This window comes from Calliphora vicina, chromosome 1, assembly GCF_958450345.1.
Source record: "Calliphora vicina chromosome 1, idCalVici1.1, whole genome shotgun sequence".
NCBI lineage: Eukaryota > Metazoa > Arthropoda > Insecta > Diptera > Calliphoridae > Calliphora > Calliphora vicina.
In genome coordinates, this window is record NC_088780.1 from 69241564 (window position 1) to 69263085 (window position 21522).

The 21522-nt window shown below is 32.2% G+C and overlaps 1 protein-coding gene across 1 annotated transcript in view; it reads right to left on the reverse strand.

The window, feature by feature from the left end:
• side-VII (sidestep VII) overlaps positions 1-21522 on the reverse strand; it is a 475559-nt gene that overhangs the window by 389542 nt on the left and 64495 nt on the right. Inside the window, exon 5 of the mRNA XM_065499240.1 lies at positions 16517-16661. Coding sequence (XP_065355312.1) covers positions 16517-16661 — 145 coding nt within the window. The remainder of the gene's footprint in view (positions 1-16516; positions 16662-21522) is intronic.

Here is a 21522-nt window from a genome sequence, read left to right on the forward strand (position 1 = left end):
AAAAAATTTATTTTAAAGTATAATTTGGTGAAGGGTATATAAGATTCGGCACAGCCGAATATATCTCTCTTACTTGTTTTAAATATTTTTGTACATTTTTCGAGATTTCAGTTTCTACAATGGGCACGTTTAGATCTTTGTGTATATTCGCGTTTTTGATATACCAACTGTGATCATTCTTAGAAACTTGTTTTGGCGTCTTTGGATCTTTTCTACATTTGACGCTGAGGCTGTGCCCCATAACTGTATGCCATAACACCATATCGGTTTTATGATCATGTTATAAAGTAGAAGTTTACAATCTAAACTAAGCGTAGAGTTTCTGCCAATAAGCCAATTTATTTGAATTGATTTCAATTTCATTTGAGTCAACTTTGCATCTATATGACTTTTCCATGTAAGGCGACGATCGAGATGTATTCCGAGGTATTTCACTTCCGATTGTTGAATTATTGTTTGGTTATTGATATGAATAGGGGGGCATGATTCTCTACGCAATGTAAATGTTATGTGTGTACATTTTTGCTCGTTGACTTTAATTTTCCATTGTTTTAACCATTTTTCTAATTCAAATATGTGGTTTTGTAAGTAACGAGACGCTTCTTGAGGGGTTTCATGAATGCTTAGAATAGCAGTATCAGCAGCAAATGTTGATGTATGAGTGCGATTGTTAGTTGGCATATCAGACGAATATATCAAATATAAAAAAGGTCCCAGGATACTGCCTTGGGGGACCCCAGCTTCAATGGGTTGTGCAGTACTTAAAAAGATTCCCTCTTTAATCTTAAATGTTCGACTAGTTAAATAGCTTTCCAATAGCTTATGTGTGTTTGCGGGTAAATTTTAACTCAGTTTGTATATTAATCCAGCATGCCATACCTTATCAAACGCTTGAGAGATGTCGATGAAAAGTGCGGAACAGTATTTCTTTTCTTCAAACGCTTTTCTCACCATATTTACAAGTCTATGGGTTTGTTCGATAGTACTGTGTTTTCTTCTAAATCCAAATTGATGATTCGGAATACAATTGTTTTCAGTTAACATCGGCTACAACTTGTTCATAAGTGTCTTCTCAAATAGCTTTTATATATTAGACAATAGGCTGATGGGTCTGTATGATTCCACCTTTGTGTGATCTTTTCCCAGCTTGGGTTTCATGGTAACCAGTGAAACCTTCCATTCTGGAGGATAATATTCAAGTCGTAATATAGCATTAAAAATTAAAAGATTTATTTTTATTGCTATCCGGGGTAGCTCCATAAGCATCTGGTTGCTGATCTTGTCCATACCAGGCGCTTTCTTGGGATTTAAATCAACAATAGCATTTTCGATCTCTCGAATCTCAAAACGTAGGGGTACGGCTGCTCCAAAATGGGGTGCAACAGTTGTAAATACTTTTTTTAAATGATTAACAAACAGATTCCCTTTTTCAGTATCATTTCTTGCCCAACCACCACTTGAATTTCGCAAGGGGGACTTACATATAACGGGTCTTTTAAGACTTTTTGTTGCTCGCCATAATGAGTAATCCGATTGCGGGGTTGCGTCCAGGCTTTCTAAATATTTATTCAATGATTCCATTTTTCGAAATTCCAAGAGCTTTTTAAGTCTTTTTATACAATCTTTAAGCTTCGATCTGTTCAATTGCCACTCTCTGCTCTATGATACACGACATTTTTTGTTGTTGTCTGGTACGTAAAAAAATAATGCTGATGGTGTTACAACACGGGAACAGACGACATATGGAGCCATAGGGACCCGTGGTAGCAAAACGTCTTGTCCTTTGTACTTCCTTTAAGTATTGTTGCTACGATGACGTTATGCATTAGGTTTTTTATCGCAAGTCTGCCATTACAAAACCGTGGTCCGATAAGACTTTCAGTTGGAGATTATGAGGCTATAATCCTGGTAATTCCAGCGAGTTGGATAGTTGACGACATCATCTTGGGAGGTAACAGAATCCACCGATTTGTATATCATCATTCGACATATTCGACAGCAATATTACATTGAATCTTAAAATTCAATTCGTCGACATCAATGTTTTTCGCAGGTATTTTGTGCAATGTTTAGAAACACCTTTCGGATGAGTTCGGATTTTGATTCGGTGAACTGGCAGAAAGCGATGGGAAATTAAATGGAGCCGTTCGAAATGTCAATCGGGATTTTTCCGTTGATAATGTCCAGCAATTGTTTGGAAAATACTTCTCCAGATTGATCGTTCTGCAGCTCAACACACGTGTTCACAGTCAATTTGATTTTCTTGACGTGTTTCTACAAAACGGACGACTGAGGCGGTAATCCTGGTAATTCCAGCGAGTTGGATAGTTGACGACATCATTTTGGGAGGTAACAGAATCCACCGATTTGTATGTCATCATTCGACATATTCGACAGCAATATTACATTGAATCTTAAAATTCAATTCGTCGACATCAATGTTTTTCGCAGGTGTTTTGTGCAATGTTTAGAAACACCTTTCGGATGATTTTGATTCGGTGAACTGGCAGAAAGCGATGGGAAATTAAATGGAGCCGTTCGAAATGTCAATCGGGATTTTTCCGTTGACAATGTCCAGCAATTGTTTGGAAAATACTTCTCCAGATTGATCGTTCTGCCACATGTTCACAGTCAATTTGATTTTCTTGACGTGTTTCTACAATACGGACGACTTCAGGCATGCATTAAGTTCATCGCTTTGCGTTGACCGTTGAATCACTGGCAACGTTTGCCGAAAATCACCTGGCAAAAGAATTATCGCAACCCGCTTTGATTGTATCGTAAATATTGCAACGTCATCCCAAACGATCAGTTTGCTTGCTGCAAAACTTTGGCCATCGCATTGTTCTTGGAAACGTTGTATGTTGCATTTTCATTGATTTGCTTATTCAATGGCAACTTGAGTGCTGAATGAGCACCTTCCAACAACTTAGCTGCAATTCCTGATGAAGCAAGTGCAATATCATTCTGCGAGCGTATCGTTGCCAAAATAAACCCGATCAGAAAGTTTTTCCAGTTCAACCGGGAGCGTGTAAAAAACTATCCACCTTTCACAACTTTCATAAGAGTGTCGTACGCATATTTTTGTTGATTCAACAGTGGAACTTTTGTTCGAACTGATTCCCTTAAGGCATCGCAATCATATTGTTTTTTCGTGCATCGGACGATTGGGAGCTGTCATGCCTAACTCAGATAATACCTTTTTCGACATCATCAAACATATGTCCTCAATTAATATCAAAGCCTCGTTGAAAAATTTCCTCGCCCAGTTGCAAATTTGGATCTGATGTTCTAATACTCCTCTGATGCAAAATATCACACATGGAATCTTTGTACTTATTTCACAAATCAGTCGATTTATCTCAACATGCTTCCCATATGTTAAGATGTACGTATTTGATGAGCATTTAACGAAAGCACTGCATCTCCGAGGAATTATTTCCAATGAGTGTCATTATCTAACAATCGCATGCGTTGACATTCTTCTCTATACGTTACACAATTCAACATTTATAGTTCCTAAATCTCGGAATGATCATGGGCCACGAACGTTGACTAATAGCAAACGCAAATAGAAACACTCGTCGTATCATGGATGGACTGTGTAAATGGGACCTAATGTGTCGTATAAAAATAAATGGGGGAAACCTGGAACTGGGTTCCCTTGTTTCCGCCTTTGAAATGTCTTTGTCGAATGATTCGGGCACATTTCTAAACATCTGGTCAATGTTGTAGATGGCTTTCGATCAACTCGCTGTAATACATTCTCCTCAGTAAAGTACACTTTTTGGCCATTTTCCAGATGTACGGCTAAATGGACAACAGTTGGATGTCTTTCATGAATGGCAAATCAAAAATGCGCAAAATTGCTTCGTTACTGCTAACATAGCGGCCCATTTGAAATTGATTGACTTCATCGTTGGAATTCTCCGCACTAACTCAGCCAAGTCATTGCCTTTGGTTATATATTTGCAGATGTATTTGATAAGTGGGCGTGGACAATTTTTCATTCTGTAAAACACTTTGTGCACTATTGTGAACATTTATACAAAAAATTACCCAAATCCGTCCATGCGTTCTGCGATTTTTGATATATCATATGTCGTTAATTTTTGTTTTAGTAAAAACTTAAATTACTACGATTATTTAACAAAATTTAGCAAAATTGGTGAAGCCGTTTTCCGATAAATCGTAAAAAGTGGGCGTAAAAGTAGGCGTGGTCAATTTTTCTTTCAGTAAAAACTTAAACTGGATTATTACGAACATTTAAAAAAAATTTATCTATCAGGTATGTTCTGCAAATCACATTTTATAAAAGTGGCTTGAAATCACATAAAATGTGTTCTGTGCACATAATTTTGTGATTTTAAAACGTTCAGCTAATTCACTAATCTTTTCAAATCACTTAGTTATTTCTGCGGCTATTACATGGAAAATATTAAAATAAATTACTTAAATAAATTAAACACAACTGTCCTTTTATAATTATACCCTACACCACCATAGTGGGGAGGGTATTATGCGTTTGTGCAGATGTTTGTAACGCCCAAAAATATTAGTCTAACACCCACCTTAAAGTATACCGATCGACTTAGAATCACGTTCTGAGTCGATTAAATTGGACTTTATCGGTCATAAATGTTTAATTTATATATGTATCTCCACAAATTCCGCTCCAAATAAGTTTTATATTCACAAAATTCATGTCACCAAATTTTGTTACGATCGGTCCATAATTAGTCATAGCTCCCATATAGACCCGCTTCCGAAAATCACTTTATCGTGCATAAATCGCTTAAAAATGTTGGTAAACACACAAAATTCAACATAGTTAACTTTAATATAGACATAAATCACATGACCTAATTTCATGGTGATCGGTCCATAATTGGTCATAGCCCCCATATAACCCCACTTCCGAAAATCACTCAAAAATATAAATTATTGAAATTTTAAAAGAAAAATTTGTTTGCTCTTTTACTTAGTGTAGGGTATTATATGGTCGGGCTTGACCGACCATACTTTCTTACTTGTTTTCTTATAGAATTACTTGTTTTATTAAAAAAACACTTAAAATTTAATAATAATCTAGAGACACCTTGTCTGCTGTAAAAAGTTTATTTGCTTTTGTGATTTCTTTTGTGGTTTCAAGTTTGTTTTCAGTTGTCAGCTGTTTATGATTTTCGAAAATACATGGAAGCTTGCCAGACTAAATTTTTTGAATGGTTCTCTAAAATATGTTCAGTGTCTTTAAATTAATTATAGAATTCATCATAAAATGTATAGTATTTGTTAGATTATATTATAAGTTATTAATATGTATTATGTTTTTTGCAAGTGGTAACCAAAGGTAACGATTTAAAGGTTAACGTTTTCCGATTTTAGTAAAACTTTCAGACCGTATTTAAAATTACCAGGGCTATAATATTATGAATAGGTTTTACTTAAAATTTGTAACAGTAAGGATATTGGGCTCATTCGCCAAAATATGGACAAAAAATGGCAAAAATTAAATCGCAGGTACGGAAAAACTGTAAGAGGTATTGATATAAATTTTTCATCTTTTTCTTCCCTATTATGATCTCAATAAATCCCAATGTGATGATCGAAAAACTCTGAAATTTGTTTAACAAAATTTTTAAAAATTTAAAAATTTAAAAATTTAAAAATTTATATATATATATATATATATATATATAAATCAATGAATGTTGTTTAAAATATTGTTACGAAATTGTACTTGAATTCAAATATAACGATTTTAACGGATTATTTAAAGTTGCATAATGCTTTCAAATAGCAGTGCCCAAACTTTAACATATCTGTGGGCATTATTAACATTGAATAAAAGCTTTCAGTTGACCATTGATCGTAAGTATGGCAACGCTGTTTGCTGCGACCGCATATTCGATTTCGAATATTCAGTTAAAGAACATTGTAGAAAGTACACCACAGATGGCGTATGTATTAGAAAGCTCTTGACAGTTAATGAGCAATCTACAGTGCAGATGGCAGTGTTATAAATAGTGGCAGAAGTTGCAGTCGTTAGTGAGTTTATCAGAGACGCTTTTCGAATAAACATCAACTGAGTGCCTTAAAGTAGGCTGTGTTTTTCAAGTGAATTCGTGTACATTATAAAGTGTGTCTGTATTTCTGAGAATTTATAAACGTGTATAAAAAACATTGAGTGACTATTTAATTCTGTTGTTGTACATTTTTAATAACAAATTTAATTTATAATTTTCAACCTACTAAACGGCTTTTATTTGCAATCAAAAGTATCCGGTTTATTTAAAGGAAATAAACCAACGTTTTGAAAAGGTTAAAACGTAACAATTGGTGGCAGAAGTGGGATTGCAAAATAATAAACATGAAGTTTGAGGAACTAAAAGTTGAACAACTCAAAAAAGAATTGAGTAAGTTGGAGTTACCTACAGCTGGCAATAAGGCGGAATTGCAAAAGAGGCTGATAGATGATTTCAAGCGGCGTGATATTGACATTGGAGCTTACGAATTCGAGTATAAAGAAGAAATGGAAGTTTCTACCCGTGCAACAACAAGCAGCATGGATTTAAGCACAATGTTTGCTGCTATGATGGCACAATTTAAAGAAGTCAAAGAAAAATTTCAAGAAAATTCTAAAGTAAACAACGAGAAACTTCTAGCTGAAGTCAAAGCAGAAGTTCAAGAAACTTCTAGAGTCAACAATGAGAAATTATTATTTGAAGTTAAGGCTGAAGTTCAAGAAACTTCTAGAGTCAACAATGAAAAATTATTAGTTGAAGTTCAAGTAAACAACGAGAAACTCCTAGCTGAAATGGAAGCGAAATTTCAAGAATCATCTAGAGTCACAGACGAGAAAATTCAGGAAATGTCTGAAGCTTTTAACAGCAGAGTGGATGGTATTGGCAAGAAGGTGTCAGATTTAGCAAATGGTGTTGATCAAAAACTGCATGACCTAGAAACGAAAATTAATAATCTTCAATGCCAAGACGGACCGGTGCGAGTTATTTCAGAAACATCGAGTAGAATATAGGCTCCTAGTTTTGATGGCACCACATCATTTAATGTGTTCAAGTTCCAGTTTGATACGGTTGCCATTAGAAACATATGGAAAGATTTGATTTTGAAATTGAAAGTGAGCGTTTGCTACAGCTTATTTATCTAGGGGAGAACCATCCGATTTTGGAGCATTTGAAGATAGAGGCATTTGTGAATGGTATTCGCGATCCAGAGATAAAATATGCGGTATGTGCCACACCAAAGTCATCATTCTTTGAAACCGTCTCATTCGCGCTGGTACAAGAAACAGCAAAGATAATTTCAAAGCCCCAGATGTGCAATATGCGGAAAATCGAGGTTGTCGCTGAAAATGATAGAAGTGTGGTTAACGAATTAAAGGAATTAAAAGAGACAGTTTTAAAGGCTTTAAGTAAGAGACAAACTAAAGCCAAAGTTAAATGTTATAACTGTGGAAAAATGGGTCATATTCAGAGAAACTGCAGAGCACCAAGAAAGCCGAATCAGATATGTTTCAGCATCAAGAAATAACCAGCTGGCGAATCATCAAGCATTACAGGAGCCACCTTTAAAGCGAGCAAGCACTGAGGGACAGGATCTGACACCTACATCTGATGGCCCTACTATCTCCATATCAGTACTGCAGCAAGAAAATAACAATCTTAATGCTAGTGGGTACATCAACGGTCGGAAGCACATCCTTACTATGGACACGGGAGCGTCGCAGTCTATCATCAGAACAGATTTAGTAAAGAAATCGATGGAACCAATTTGCAATGTAAGTCTACGCACCGCTACTGGAGAGCCTGCCACTGTCCATGGTAAAGTTAATGTGAAACTAACTATTGCTGGTATTAGCGTAAATCATGTCTTTGTTGTTGCCGATATTGTGGACGAAGTAATCATTGGTGCAGACTTCATGATTAGTCACAGCATTACTTTGGATATGGGACAAAAAGTCATGAATTGGAGAAATGTTAAAATACCCCTTGACGTCGGATATGAGAGCAAGTCTCAAGTAAGAAAGTTAGTTTTTGTTGGGCACAAAAGGTTGCCACCGCAGTCAGAGGATTTGTTATGGGCCCGTGAGGAAGTGGAGGATTGTATAGACAATGGTTTGTTGGTATTGGAACCAGCGGATGTGAGAAGTGGCCATGTAACAATGGAGGCCCTCGTTGAACAGTGCAACGACAGAATGGTTCCTGTTGGAGTGCTTGGTCTGTCCCGCAGAGAAAAGATTGTCAGGCCGGGTTCCAAGATGGGTGAAGAGGCTTCAGCAGACAAAGAAATGCATGAACTCGTTCGGAAACTAATTAAAATGACCAAATGAAAACCAGATGTAGCTCACAACGTAATATGGGTTTGTCATCCAAATTAAGGCATCACTGCAAAGGACCACATAGGATAGTTAAGAAATTGGACGACATGGTTTATAGAATACGGAAATGTGCAAGACCGATATGGGGAATTAAGGTTGAACATCTGAAACGACTAGCTGCCTATGGGAGAAGTGAATCTATGCCTATTCGGGACGAACAGGCTTAAGCGGTGGGCAGTGTTACGAAATTGTAATTGAATTAAAATATAATGATTTTAACGGCTGATTTAAAGTTGCATAATGCTTTCAAATAGCAGTGCCCAAACTTTAACATATCTGTGGGCATTATTAACATTGAATAAAAGCTTTCAGTTGACAATTGATCGTAAGTATGGCAACGCTGTTTGCTGCGACCGTATATTCGAATTCGAATATTCAGTTAAAGAACATTGTAGAAAGTACACCACAGATTGCGTATGTATTAGAATGCTCTAGACAGTTAATGAGCAATCTAGAGTGCAGATGGCAGTGTTATAAATAGTGGCAGAGGTTGCAGTCGTTAGTGAGTCTATCAGAGACGCTTTTCGAACAAACATCAACAGAGTGTCTTAAAGTGTGCTGTGTTTTTCAAGTGAATTCGTGGACATTATAAAGTGTGTCTGTATGTCTGCGAATTTATAAACGTGTATAAAAAATATTGAGTGACTATTGAATTCTGTTGTTGTACATTTTAAATAAATAAAGAGTTGTTACAATTTTCAAACTACTAAACGGCTTTTATTTGCAATCAAAAGTATCCGGTTTATTTAAAGGTAATAAACCAACGTTTTGAAAAGGTTAAAACGTAACAATATCAAAGCAAAGAGACAAGTTGTTAGGTGATTATTTTTTTCCCAACGAAAAACTGCAGATTAAATAAATTTGGTGTTCTTAATGTCTCATTTGCTTCTATTCTGTCGCAAAGCTAACCCGACCTCGTCTGCAAATTATTTATTTATTGTACAGATAAATTCAATCAGCTGACTGCTGTTCATAGTTTTTATGTGTTTGTGTTTTTGTAAACGAAATTAAATAGATTTTATAAAAAAAAGTTTAATAGAGGAATTAACATTAATTTGATGGAGGATGAACTCGGAGAACATGAGTTACAAGTGAAAATTCTCAGCGAGTTGTTAAGTTTTCCCTAATTTATTTGACACGTAAAAAACACAAGGTAGACATGTTATATATCAATGGTTAGAGGATTTTGTCTATTTTTCAAAAATGTATATAACTTTTGACAATTAAAAAATTCATGGAATACTTTTTTGAAAAATATGACAAAAAATGCTTTTTATTAAGTTTTTGCATAGAACTCGACTACACTTCCTCTTTGCGCATGTGAAATTTCATTCAAATCGGAGTATGGGTTAAGAAGTTACAGATTTATTTCCCTCTTTTTTTATTCTCATACCACTGTTCGGCGTCGCGACGCACATTAGTCCGATTGAATGAAATTTGACATGTGCAAAGAAGAAGTGTTGTCGAGTTTAATTTTTGAATTTTGGCCGCATGGGCCCACAAGGGGTGCGGCCATTGTTCCCCAAAGTAGGACAGCTCGGGTATGTTCAATTTTTAAAACGATCCTATTTCTTTGACTGTGTTCCGATTTAAAAACCATTACATATATAGAATCTCCTCGTCGAGCACAACTATCAATTATCTCTTATAATTTAGGAAATATTAGCATTTGAAAATTAAATTTTCAAAATTTTTACCCACCCTACTCCAGTTTTTTGGTCAAAGGAGTACCTTTGTCGATTACAATAGATACCTAAATGGAATACTATTAAACGAGAGGCACAGGTTGGTGATATGGTTTTACTGTTGCATGAGCGCTTTTCCCCTGGATCGTGGCCACTAGCTAGAGTGGAGAAAGTACACCCAAGTTCAGATGGACATATTCGTGTGGTCACTCTGTATTGCAACAAAAAATACGTAAAGCGTCCCATATCCAAAATTTGTTTTCTTCCCAGTAATGGTGACATCATAACCAATCCAATTATGTTCGTTAAATTAAACATATAAATTACTACACACTCAATAAAAAAAGAGGCTGAAAAAAGAAGAAAATAAAAAAATATTTGTTTTATTTTCTGACGGAATAAATAAAAGTCCTCAAATGAGTTTTATTTTCTGACGGAAAAAATAAAAGTCCTCAAATGAGTTTTTTTTTAATGACGGGAAAAATAAAAGTCCTCAAATGAGTTTTTTTTAATGACGGGAAAAATAAAAGTCCTCAAATGTGTTTTTTTATGACGGCTAACTAAAACTCTTTTTTTTAACAGTTTCATCGGAACTATTATTTTTACATTGAAATATAACTGTTTTAGATGGATTTTTATTTTTAAAGTCACAAAATAACGGTTATAAAATAACTTTTTTGATATCGCTTATAACCGTTACGGTCGCTGATTTTTATATATTGTTACGTTTTTACCTTTTAAAAACGTAGTTTATTTCCTTTAAATAAACCGGATTAAGTAGTTTAAAATATTGTTCTTAACGGTCAAAACTCGTATATTCGAATTCTAGAGCTTTCGATGTTAATGTTAGCAGTTTAAACATTTAGTGTTGCCATATATAAAAAACCATGCTATCAACATTGTTGATACGTACATTAGTGTGTCCCAAAAATGGACATTAGTGTGTCCCAAAAATATTATTTTTTTTATTTTCATAGATGCTCAAGCCTAATTTAAAAGCTTATAGGGTAAAGTATTTTTGAGATTTTTTTCAGATTTTTCGGAAGAGGTTTAGAGGTCGCTCAAGTTGAGTTTTTACCAAAAATCGGGTTTGTCGGCTTTTTTGAGTTTTCTTCATAACTTTGTCAAAACTGATGATTTTCATAACTTTTGAGGGAACATTTTAAAAGAAGAATGTCCAAGCTTTATTTTGGTGTGCAAAACCTATTATTTTTTGCAATAAATTGGATTATTAAGGTGCCCTACATTACAATTTTTCGTAATTTTTCCATAAATTTTGTAAATAACGCTTTACAACTTTTAAAACTTTTATGAAAATGAAAAAAACTAACAATGCAGTTTGAAAGATCAATTAATTCTTAATAATTTAGGGACAACAATTTTTGAATTAGCTTTTACCGTTCCTTAGTTATGTATATATAGAAAACGGGAACTTTTATGTATACAAAATGATTTTTATACCCTACACCACCAATCAAACTACAGGTCGCAATTTCAAAGATAAAATTTGGTACAAGATTTTCTATTGGCACATGAACGAAGCCTACTGAATTTGGTTGGAATCGGTACATTATTTCTACTAGCCTCCATACGATTGCCCTATCTAAAAATAGATAAGCTCTCATAAATATCTTATTTATAAAGATATCTAACCAAATTGAGCAAAAATAAGCTTTATAAACTCTAAACTCACGCCTATCAAATTTTGTGACGATCGGTATATAATTAGTCATAGCTCTCATATAAGGTACACTTCCGAAGATCACTTTAACTAGCATAAATCTCTTAAAAATTCAATCCAAAAATGTTTTATATATACAAAAGTCATGTCACCAAATTGTATAACGATCGGTCCATAATTAGCCATATCTCCCATACAATGCAAACACCTTATAATACTAAGGCCCTAATTGTGTAATTCACTTGTGTTTAACGCTTCACCTACGCTGTTGTGAACGCGTAACAAAAAATATAAAATTTTATAAATCACTACGGCATTGCGTTTAGTCAACGCCGAAATATTTCGATGTCACTTCTATTGTCAAATCTCTACGTAGCCGTGGTTGCCATTGTATAAGTTGATACTAAAATTTAAAATAAAAACATACAAAAAGATGTACTTATATCGTGTTGGCAATGCTGTAAGCCAAACAGCTGTATGGCGTTTATTTACTTTTGAATCCATAAAATATTTGTTCAAAGAAGACACAAAAATATAACAAAATAAATATTAAAAACATAAAAGTGAAGTTTTCTGCTGGGGTAGAGAACGATACTTGTGGAAGCTCAGTACCGGAATTCTGTAACTTTTTAACGACAAAATAACGATATTTGTCAGGTTAACAACAACTATAATGTTCTAGTTAAGCCATAACGATAATTGTTAAGAAGTTAGTTTTGTAACATAAATATTTGAAATAAGCCGTTCTTTGAAAGTACGATTGGTCAACCTTTTTGTGTTCGTTAGATACAGACTGATTTGAGTTTTAAATATACAAATTAACTTGCCTTAATGAAAATTACTGTATTCGAATTTTAAGAGCAACTTTTATATGGGGCATAATATCCTTATTTAACACATTTCTGGAGTGTATAATGTTTATACCTGTATTCAAATTTCCTAATGAGCAATTTATTTAGCGATGTGATACGAGTATAACTTATATAAAAGCTAAAAAATCGTTTTTAAGACCGTTTTCTTAGAAGGAAACTCATCCGAATTTTTCGACGGTCCTTATAACAACAAATATCGAAATTCTGAATCAATGATCACTTGTGGTGGCATAGACATATGGATTACACTGGATTACTTTGATTTTTAGAAAAAAAAAACTCTTGTTCTTCTGTTTTCAGTAGGTTTCGCGAATATATGTATTTGGGGGAGCTGGTGTTTGATTTTTAAATATAAATGCGACTACAATTTTATCTACCAACACGAAAATACAGTGAACATTTTAATAAATAAAAATGATTTATTTAATTTTAAAAATATTGAAATTTATATTTTTAATTATATTCGTCGTTAATATGTATTACCAAGAGAAATCGTTAACTTCAAATACTGAATATTAAATTCGTTAGAGCCACCGATATTTTTCGTTACTTAACGTCATCGGTAGGAATATATAAAAACTTACAGAATTGCGGTACTGGGCAGACATTTTATGTTAGTCCAAACCTAAAGTAGTTACATAAATGGTCAAATATTCTTAAAAAATTTGTTATTTTTTTTAAGAATATTTGACCACTTTTTAAACTAACGCCAAGAAAATTGAAGCGTTAAATTTGACAATCAAAGTGACAAAACAAGTATGCGTTGCGTTGTATAAAATGTACAATTTCAAACAACTGCAATCACAACAACGCACAGTGGTATGAGAATAAAAAAAGAGGGAAATAAATCTGTAACTTCTAAACCCTTACGCCGATTTGAATGAAATTTCACATGCGCAAAGAGGAAGTGTAGTCGAGTTTAAGTTTTGAATTTGAACCTCATGACCCCACCAGGAGCGGGATCAGGGATTCCCAAAGTAGGACACCTCGGGTATGTTCAATTTTTAAATTTATCCTATTTCTTCGTTTGTGTTTGCGCATGTGAAATTTCATTCAAATCGGCGTAAGGGTTTAGAAGTTACAGATTTATTTCCCTCTTTTTTTATTCTCATACCACTGTGCAACGTAAGAATCAGATGTTACAACGCGAGCAGTCACTTGCTTGAACGCAGTGATTTGCAAACTGTAATTTAATGCAACGCAAAGAAAATAGAGGCGTTGCGTTTTATAAAATTAGGGCCTTAATATCTTATCTTCAAAGCTGAAAACCGGTATAACACAGGAACGTTAAAAGCAAATTCAAAAATTGTTCCTAAATTATATTAATTGGTCTTTCAAACGGCATTGTTACTTTTCTTTAATTTTCCTATTTGTAAATAACGCTTTATAACTAATAGTTATAAAGCGTTATTTACAAAATTTATGGAATAATTACGAAAAATTGTAATGTAGGGCACCTTAATGAGCCAATTTATTGCAAAAACTAATAGTTTTTGCACACCAAAATAAAGCTTGGACATTCTTTTTTTAAAATGTTTTCTCAAAAGTAAAGAAAATCGTGGGTTTTGACAAAGTTATGAAGAAAACTCAAACAATTTTTCTTCATAATCTTTTCAAGGACTATTAATATTTAAAATTTCAGCTCATTCGGATTATAAATGGATTTTTGGCGGTTTTATTTAAAATATTTAGACCCAAGGTGACCAACTTTGAGGGGCTACGCACTGGCCCCCATTAGCGCTAGGAAGCTGAACAAACGTAAATCAACTCGAAAACAGCTCCAACCGTATGAAATTTCGTAATAATATCTCCAATAGTTCCCGAGAAAGTTTCTAAACCACTGTGCAATGCGAATGTGACAGTTTCTGCAAACGATGGCTTAATTAGTCATTGGTACTCAATCAATTCTATAGCTTTTTCTACATTGTTCCACAAGTTTCTCTTACCAACCGACGCAAACTGGAACTTGAAAATACCAAATGGTGTGCTGCCACTAGCGGACTTTGTACTACTAAAGGTTTTTGGACTAATTCGCGCCGGTCCATCTTTGCATTGAAGATTATTATCCTTTATTTCAAGATATTTAGTTTTTTATCGACACCGGTCTATAGTTTTGTGTCGACTTGTATTTCTACACCTTTCGGATAATTTTTATTGATGTCTACGACTTGTATTTCTAGGCAGCTCCCCTTTTTATCAATAGAATCCACTCTGATGTCTATAACAACACAAATTTCTTGAAGGTTTTATGCTGTAGCTTTAGAAGTTTCCTTAAATTTTTCTTCCATTTCAACTAACAGATTCTCGTTGTTGACTCTAAAATTATTTTCAACTTCATCTTTAATTTCTCTAAATTTGTACATCATAGCAGGAAACATTGTACCATTGCAGGGTACACTTCCACGTCTTCCTTATACTCAAATTCGTAAGATCCGATAACAATGTAACGCCGCTTGAATTTACCCATCAGCCTCTTTTGCAATTCTGCTTTGTTATCTGCTGTCAGTAGCTCTTACTTACTCTATTCTTTCTTCAGTTGTTCCAATTTTATTTTTTAAATTGTTATGGTTTTACCTTTTAAAAACAGTAGTTTATTTCCTCTAAATAACCGTATTCTTTTAATTGCAAATAACAGCGATCAATAATTTAAAAATTTTAACAACTCTTTATTTATTTATTTAAATATACACAACAATTTAAATCATCAATGTCTTTTAATACACACACTTTTAAAATTTACATGAATACACTGGTAATACAGTTAATGTTAAGTCTAACAGCGTATACGATAGACTGACTGTTACCATTTATAACACAGCATCATATTCTAGAACTTTCTTGAATTATCTAACGGAAAGAACTAGAGTGTTATATTTCTAGAGCTTTCAGCAGCCGTAGTGTTAGCAGCTTTAACAGTTAATGTTGGCAGCACCGTGCTGATAAGTACAATTTATCCACTTATGAAAATATTGGCAGTGCAATTTCTTAACAATATGATAGAGTATCCAAAACCGGTCAACCGGTTTTTTTATCTTTGTAAACTCCACCGGATTCCGTTTTTTAACTTTTCGGTTTTTTTACAAACCGGTTTTTGTAAGATGGTTAACCGGGTTTAACTCTTTGCGGTTGGGTGGTTAGTTTACTAACCACATTTTCTATAGTCTTTAAAACAGAGCTTATTATCATCTATTGCCATTTTGCTAAACAATTATATTTTTTGAAGTCATCGTTTCTGATATTTTGCAAAACTTTGCCGTCAAGGTGCTCTGGTTAGATAAATATATTAATTTGAAAATATTGTAAAAATCAGTTATTTAAGAGACTTTCACGCATTCAATAAAAAAAAGCACAGAGTTCATTCATTTATTGTTCATCGAATTCAGTATTACTTTGATATTTCGGTTGTTTGGTCAGAAAATTAAGTAAAAAATATTCGATTTCCAAAAAAATTATACGAAACACAAATGTTTATCATAGTTATTTTTAGTGCTAACCGCCACGGTGGTTAATAAACTAACCACTTCACTCCACAAAACCTTGGAATGGGCTGGTTTTTTCATGTTTTTATTAATTTTTTCTTACTTTTTATAATAAACTAACCTCTTAAAGATAAAATACAATTGTTTAGATTTTAAACGTAGACACAAAAAAGCGTGGCAAAACACGGGTTAAACCAGAAACCGGTTTTTTGGACACTACAATATGAATTAAAACTTGCTAACAATCACATAAATCCTTCAGCTGTAAAGTTATTTGTATTGCAGTTATGATTATTTAATTTTTTTAGGATATCCTCCACATTCTCTGGAAACTTATTAAACTTTATCTTTATCCCAATAAACGCGTTTACTCTCAATTTGTTTACATTTTACAAACTTACATTGAATATCAAGCTTCCACCCATCTTCCAGTGGTTCCGAGAGAACAGCATGGTTATATGCTTTACATGTTAATAATTTCCCGGCATCTGTTTTACTAAACGATATGGACAAAGTGCTTGTTGTCTGATTTCCGTCACTTGAAGTCTGAAAAAAATATTTAAGTTTACTTTATTTTTTTTAAAAAACATTTGCATTTTAGATATTTTTTTCATTAGAATAAATTTCATACGAAAATAAAAATTATTTAACAAACATTGAACAAATATTTTTTAATTATGCACTGTGGTTCAAAAATCAAATCTAACTAAACAAAATGGTATTTTTTGTGTTACAGTTAGGGTTTTTAATTTCCCGACCTTTTTTGATTCCGGGAATCGGGAAATTTTTTCTACATTCCCGGATACCCGGCTATTCCCGAAATATATAATGATACTATAAATTAGGAATATTAAAGCCAAATTTGATATAATTATTAAATATCAGAGCTTCGAATTAATTAATAAAATTTGAGCTTAATTCACTAAAATCTTAATCCGTAATTAAAGAATGTCAGCCTTTCATTCCATAAATCCATTCCTAGTATTTAATTTTTTAGTTTCATTCCAAAGCCTTTGTTTAAACTGAATTAATTTTAAAGTTAATTAATAACTTTCAAAGATTCAATTTTTGTTAAATCAAATCATTTACAAAATTAATTGAAAAAATTGCCTTAAGCCTTTTTGTACTAGATTTGAATTGAAGAAAAATTTAAACACTTTTGTTATGGATATGAAGAAGAAATTTAAAGAAATTAGAATGATTCAATAAGAAATAAATTCTATAAATAATAAATTCACTTTTTAAATTTTCATAGGAAAAACCCCAAATAAATAATAATAATAAACGGCCTATTATTGCCGAGATATAAGCAAAAAACTTTAAAAAACTTTTCACTGTTTTTTGGTGAAAAAAATAGAGTTCTAACTTTTTTTCTATGCATTTTCGTCAGATTTTAATTCCCGGGATTCCCGACTAAAAATCCCGGGAATCGGGTAGTAAAAAATTGGCAAAATTCCCGGGAAATTTGTACCGGGAATTCCCGGGATAAAAACCCTAGTTACAGTATAAAAAATATATTTTTACTGCCAAAATCTTGGAACACGTAATAATAATTACGTTTTTACCATATAAAAACAGTGGTTTATTTTAAATAAACTGTATGATTTTAATTGCAAATAAAAGCGATCAGTAGTTCAAAAATTGTAGCAACTCTTTATATAAATTTACACAACAATTTAAATAGTTAGTCACTCTCTTTTAATAAATACACTTTAAAAACAGACTTTACAAGAATACACTGGTAATGCAGTTGATGCAGAGGGGGACACTCTACAGTTGATATTAATTCTAACAGCGCGCTTGACGGTAATTTGTCTCATAGACAAAAATCAAAAAAAAAAATAGTCTCAGAATATGATAACATACATATATATTTGGGGTATTCAGACGGTCTACTATTTGGTCATATTGTCCTAATAGTTTAAAAAATGTTTTTGTTGTGTTTCAAACAAAAAAGTTCTAAACTAATAACACTATTTGAACTATGTTTATTGTTCTGTTATAAAATAATACTTTTTTAAAACATAACTACTATTATAATATATTCGGACATTAGCATACCATGTGAATACCCCAACTGATCGATAATACAACTCAAATAAATTTTTAGGAATTGGTTTTTTTACTAGACTTCACCAAAAATCGCTAAAGTCAGTCAAATTTATGAATAAACAAATTAATCCAGAAAATAATTCTCAAAATTTCTTTTTTTTAAAAATTAGTTTAAATTTTTGTTGTTTGTATTCTTTAGTATTGTCAAAATTTGGCAGTTGTAAAATTTTTATTAAATATTTAGACTAAAATTATTTTTTATTGCTCAAAAAAATAAATTTTTTTTAAAAAAAAATTCAAAAATTACAAAACTTTGTTGGAATTTTTTAAAAAATATTATAAATACAATTTTTATTTTACTTTTTTTTTGTATATAGTGTTGTTAAAACGGTCGTGAAAAGATTAGTGCCAACTTTTTGCCAAAAACTTAAAAAAATGCATTTTAAAATAGGTCTAAATTCACAATTTTTACTTAAATTTAATATCAATCACAAGGGTTTCAAATACCTTTTTTTCTAAAATTGAGTTAGTATATGATGTTCAGAGAAGTTTATAGCACAAGAGTTGAATGTAGGATCTCTCTCCTTTAAAGCGGGGTCAGACGGCATGTATTGCTTGTGTTTTGTGCCATGTATTGGGACATTTTTCCATTTGTAAACATGTACATACCGTGTGATCCATATGAAACTTTGTGTATGTAAAATACATGTGTATTACTCGTGACATTTTTTGCAATTAGAGCATGTTCTATTTTCGTGTGTATAACAGTGTTGTATTTTGAAATACAACACTGTGTGAGTGGAAAATAAAAAAACAAAACAAAAAATAGTAAAGAAAAATCATAAAAAAATAAATTTCATTGCATTAAATATATGTATTGTATAAACTAATAGAGGTTATGTTACATGCAATTACATATGTACGTTTGAACGTGGAAATTATGAATCGTATGTATAACGTGAATTTTGCCATACACATGGAATTCCATATGTATCGAATACATGTCCCAATACACATGCAATACATGCCGTCTGACCCCCCTATTAGCGAGATATGGCGACCAATTCTCGCACTTGAAATTTAATATACTCGATTTCATTATTTTAAGTTTCTTTTTTGGCAAATAATCCACAAAGTGCACTAAGGTATTTGATACAGTTGTTTTGATAACAGGTGATGGAATTACTCGCTTGATTTTAGCTGATCACTTCTGAATTCACTCACTCAGTCCATGTGAAAACAGGTATTTAATAACACGCTGCTACGGTGGAAAAAAACTTGGAAACGACCCCGCGTGGGTTATAGCTCTTTCTGAGTACATTATTGTGTCTAAAAATTTCAGAAACACTCCCAAATTCAGAAGTAATTCTAAAAAAACAGAAAAATCGACCTGTAACTCAGTCAGTTTTTGTCCAACTTTAAATTTTTTAACAGGTTTGGAAAGAAAGCTGATATACATATATATTTGTAGTTATAAGTATTTTTTTGTTAAGAATATCTAAAAAAAACAAAATTCATCAACTTTTTTGACACTAGACTAAGTGTTTATAAAAAACCGACTTTTTAAAAAACCGATTTGTCGGTTAACCGAAAATTGGCCTTTTTTAGAAAACCAGTTTTTCGGTTAACCGACATCGAAAAAACCGGTTAACCGGTAGAAAACATAAAATATTTTATAATTTTAAAATTTTATTTTCACCACGGCTTTCTGATATGAAACAGACAATATTTCAAGTCCCAAAGATGGATATATAAGATGCAAACGCAGATCTCCTTAATTGTGATTTTTTGTCATTATAAATCATACCAAATAATTAATAAAACTCCCTTATCAGATTTCGAAAAGATTTCAAATCATGCATTTTAGAAGATTTATTTCTGAATTTTATGAACAAAACACTAATGAAGTAAAATTTATTGAATATACATCAAATTCAATTTAACGTTAAAATCATCACTAAGTTTATAATGAATCATTTTTAAGATTTAGCTTAACTTCTAGAATTATGCGAAATTTAAATTTTTAATAGTTTCATTATGTGCAATTTATTCTGAACAATTTCTAATTAAACTCATCCTCCTCCACTATTTAGAATCATTGTAATTCTTAAAAAGCTTTATCTAAAGAAGTTTATATTGTAAATCAACAGTTTAGGTTTCAAATCAGACCAAGTGTTTAGTATAAAGTGTACACAATGAATATAAACAAGTAAGAGAACTATATTCGGGTATAATATTATATACCCTTCACCAAATTATACTTCAAAATAAAAATATTTTTAAGTAAACAAAATTTATTTTTTTTCCAAAGTCTTTTTTTAATATTTTGGAAAAAAAATTTTCTAATAGTTTTTTAATTTTTTTTAATATTTAGCGAAAAAAACTTGTGGTGAAAAACAAAAATTCGGGTTTAATGAAATAAATACCTTGTTTTCACCACAAGTTTTTTTCGCTAAATATTAAAAAAAAATTAATTAATTTTGTTTGTTATTTTTTTTAATATTTAGCGAAAAAAAACTTGTGGTGAAAAACAAGGTATTTATTTCATTAAACTCGAATTTTTGTTTTCCTGGAATATAACAGGTATTTATTTCATCAAGAGAAATAATAAAAGAATTTCAAAATATTAATGTATAGGTGAAGATATCAAAGTTCGTGAAATTGAATTTTAATGTTTGTTTAAAGGGGGGTCAGACGGCATGTATTGCTTGTGTTTTGTGCCATGTATTGGGACATTTTTCCATATGTAAACATATACATACCGTGTGATCCACATGAAACTTTGTGTATGTAAAATACATGTGTATTACTCGTGACATTTTTGGCAATTAGAGCATGTTCTATTTTCGTGTGTATAACAGTGTTGTGTTTTCAAATACAACACTGTGTGAGTGCAAAATAAAGAAAAACAAAACAAAAGCGAGTAAAGAAAAATCATAATAAAAAAAGTTTCATTGCATTAAATATATTTATTGTGATTTAAAAATGTTTTAAATAAATATATTGTTAAAAACAATAAACATATAAACTTATAGAGGTTATGTCACATGCAATTACATATGTACGTTTGAACGTGGAAATTATGAATCGTATGTATAATGTGAATTATGACATACACATGGAATTCCATATGTATCGAATACATGTCCCAATACACAAGCAATACATGCAGTCTGACCCCCCTATTAGGATTATTTTTCACACAAAAATTAAAAATATTAAAAACACATTTGATAACAGTGTGCGAGCGAATAAATCAAATTAAAATTGTATAATAAATTAGCATAAAGTATTTAAGCTTAATGTTATCCTAAGTTGTATGCGGATCCCCATTTGGGAACCGTTGTTGTAGATG